This window comes from Chaetura pelagica, unplaced genomic scaffold (genome assembly GCF_000747805.2).
Source record: "Chaetura pelagica isolate M959 unplaced genomic scaffold, ChaPel_1.0 scaffold249, whole genome shotgun sequence".
Classification (NCBI taxonomy): Eukaryota; Metazoa; Chordata; class Aves; order Apodiformes; family Apodidae; genus Chaetura; species Chaetura pelagica.
Genome location: NW_009954538.1, coordinates 1,517,633 through 1,519,961, shown reverse-complemented (window position 1 = coordinate 1,519,961; position 2,329 = coordinate 1,517,633). Strand labels below are relative to the sequence as shown.

The window sequence follows — 2,329 nt, the reverse complement described above, 5'->3', positions numbered from 1 at the left end:
CGGGGGGCGGTGCCGCGGTTGGGCGGGCGGCGGCGGCCGTGCCTGCTGTGAGCGGCCTCTGAGCCGCCGGGGCTTTGGCTCCGACACAGGCTGTGCCCCCGGCTCTGACAGCGGCAAAACTGCCCCGCCTGAGACCTGCTGGGAGCTGTGAGAGGGCTGGGCTGGGGGTCCTGGCAGGTGGCTGCTCCTGCACTGTGGATTTCTTGCTGCTTTGCTCAATAGAGGCAATCATGAGTGATCGAAAAGCAGTGATTAAGAATGCGGACATGTCAGAAGAGATGCAGCAAGACGCTGTAGAGTGTGCTACGCAGGCCTTGGAGAAGTACAACATCGAGAAGGATATCGCTGCTCACATTAAGAAGGTAAGTGAAGTGTTTACTTGTAATGTCTCCTTGAAATCTATGCACATGAAAAATCAAACAGGGAGAATGCTGCTGGGCAAGTAGCTCTAGAGTAACGAGTTCTAGAGACACTAGATAATCAAGTTGGACCTCCTCTGTTGCCTGGTGTCCTAATGTTTCTGTCTCCACCCTTTATGTGGAGTTTTCCAGGTCCTTCTGCAGTCTTGCAGGACCTTCTACTTTCTGCCTTACCTTTTCTGCTGCTGTCCCATTGTTGAGGTGACCAGGGTGGCAGCTGACTGTCCCTGTGACTGGTGAGCTGGTACAAAGCACAGGGGCTCCATTGAGGTCTCCCAAGTTTTCCCTATGAGAGAAAACCTGTTTTACATAATCTTTGGTTTCAGGTTTATTGAACTCAATCTTAAGGATCTGTTTTCAGTTCTGTCCAGCTGGGTCAAAAAATGCAGGGAAATTTAGTTTCCTGCAAGTCAGTGTGTCCCTACACAAGGGGAAAAAGAAAAAGACTAAAAAAACCCACAAAAGATGCTGGTGGCACTGATTATCTGTTGTTTGCAGAGTCTGTGTCGTTCTTTATGTAGGATTAACAATACTGAACATGGGAAAGATCTCGTTCTGATGATATTTCCTGCTTCATCAACTTAGGAGAATGGAGAAATCAAAAGAGGGACAATGAAAGTTAAACTGGTCTGAGTGGAAGAGCTGTTGAAAAAGTAATTCAGCTAAGCAGAGTGATTGCCTCCACTAGAGAAATATTGGTTTGTTATGCCCACAAAACAGGCATTTTTTTTCCACCAGATGGAGAAAATATCTGATACTGGAAAAGAGAGTTTATTCTAGTATTTTTCAGGTGTTCTTTCTAGCAACTTGTGGGAATTTGTAGAGGATTTGTTTCAAATGTGTAAAACACAAATTGTTAGATTTGTTGATAGTACTGGTGTGACAGAGCATGTGGCAGAGAATTTTCCACTGAGTCCCTTCAGCACCCATGCTGCAGCTGAACAATTAAATACAAATTATGGCTTCATGTCTGTGAGTATAAGATTAGTGGTGAAGGTTTTACTCGAGGGCTGTAGTTTCAGATCATGGTATGAATTACAGAGGGAGAAAGGTTCTGTCTGAACAAAAGTAGTATTTTAAACTTACCATGGTTGAGATGGGAAGCACTGAAGGGATTTGGGGTTGTTTTTGTGGATTTTTTTTTTGTCTAAGCAGCAGACGAACAGTAAGATGTAAATAAGATTATCCTAGTATTTGTGAGCATCTGCTCCTCCTGATTGCCTTGCTCAGAAAGTGAATAGCTGTTTAGAATAGTTCTTAATTTCTAGCTATCTGTTTCACAGGAGTTTGACAAGAAATACAATCCCACTTGGCACTGCATCGTGGGAAGGAACTTTGGCAGCTATGTGACTCATGAGACCAAGCACTTCATCTACTTCTACCTCGGCCAAGTCGCTATTCTTCTTTTCAAGTCTGGGTAGAACCAAGGACTGTTACAGAACCTTGCATCTGGTTACAGGACTGTGTGCTGACTCCTGACTAGTTACTGCAGCCTTCCTGAGGACACAGACCTTGATCTTCAAGGCCGATGGCAGGGATTATGCTATAGCAGATGATGTTACATTGTGGATATAAAAAGGAAAAATACCAAAAAAGTCTTCCTTGTATTTATTTTTTTTTTCAGAAGGCAGCTTCTTTGCTAGTAGAGCTCTTGGAGCAGTTTTGCCTTTAAGTTTGGTACCAATCTACAGTATTGCTCAATTACTGTTTGTGCTCTGTAAGTACTGATGGTGTTTAGTTCTTTTCTGGTTTGTTTTCTTTAAATCTAACTTCCCCCCGCTGTGCTGCTGGCTGTGCTGCCCCAGCGCCTGAGCTGTTTGTCGCTGCCGGCCCTCGGAGCGCGGCTCTGCAGAATAAAGGACACGATCGGCCCCCGCCGCCTGCTCGTTCTTTCCTGCCGCTCGGTGCCG

General features: G+C 45.3%; 1 protein-coding gene across 1 annotated transcript; it reads left to right on the top strand.

Moving 5' to 3' along the window:
* The first annotated feature begins 219 nt into the window (after positions 1 to 219).
* Positions 220 to 2,014, top strand: DYNLL1 (dynein, light chain, LC8-type 1). The gene is made up of 2 exons (XM_010004827.1): positions 220 to 362; positions 1,703 to 2,014. Exons 1-2 carry the CDS (start codon positions 231 to 233, stop codon positions 1,838 to 1,840), a joined length of 270 nt encoding a protein of 89 aa, XP_010003129.1. The 5' UTR covers positions 220 to 230; the 3' UTR covers positions 1,841 to 2,014.
* The last annotated feature ends 315 nt before the right edge of the window (positions 2,015 to 2,329 follow it).

What these genes read in the sequence shown, in the direction of transcription:
- DYNLL1 (XM_010004827.1), top strand. Translation starts at nt 231, where the DNA reads ATGAGTGATCGAAAAGCAGTGATTAAGAATGCGGACATGTCAGAAGAG. An exon ending in TCGCTGCTCACATTAAGAAG is followed by an intron (nt 363 to 1,702) that starts GTAAGTGAAGTG and finishes TCTGTTTCACAG; the next exon opens with GAGTTTGACAAGAAATACAA.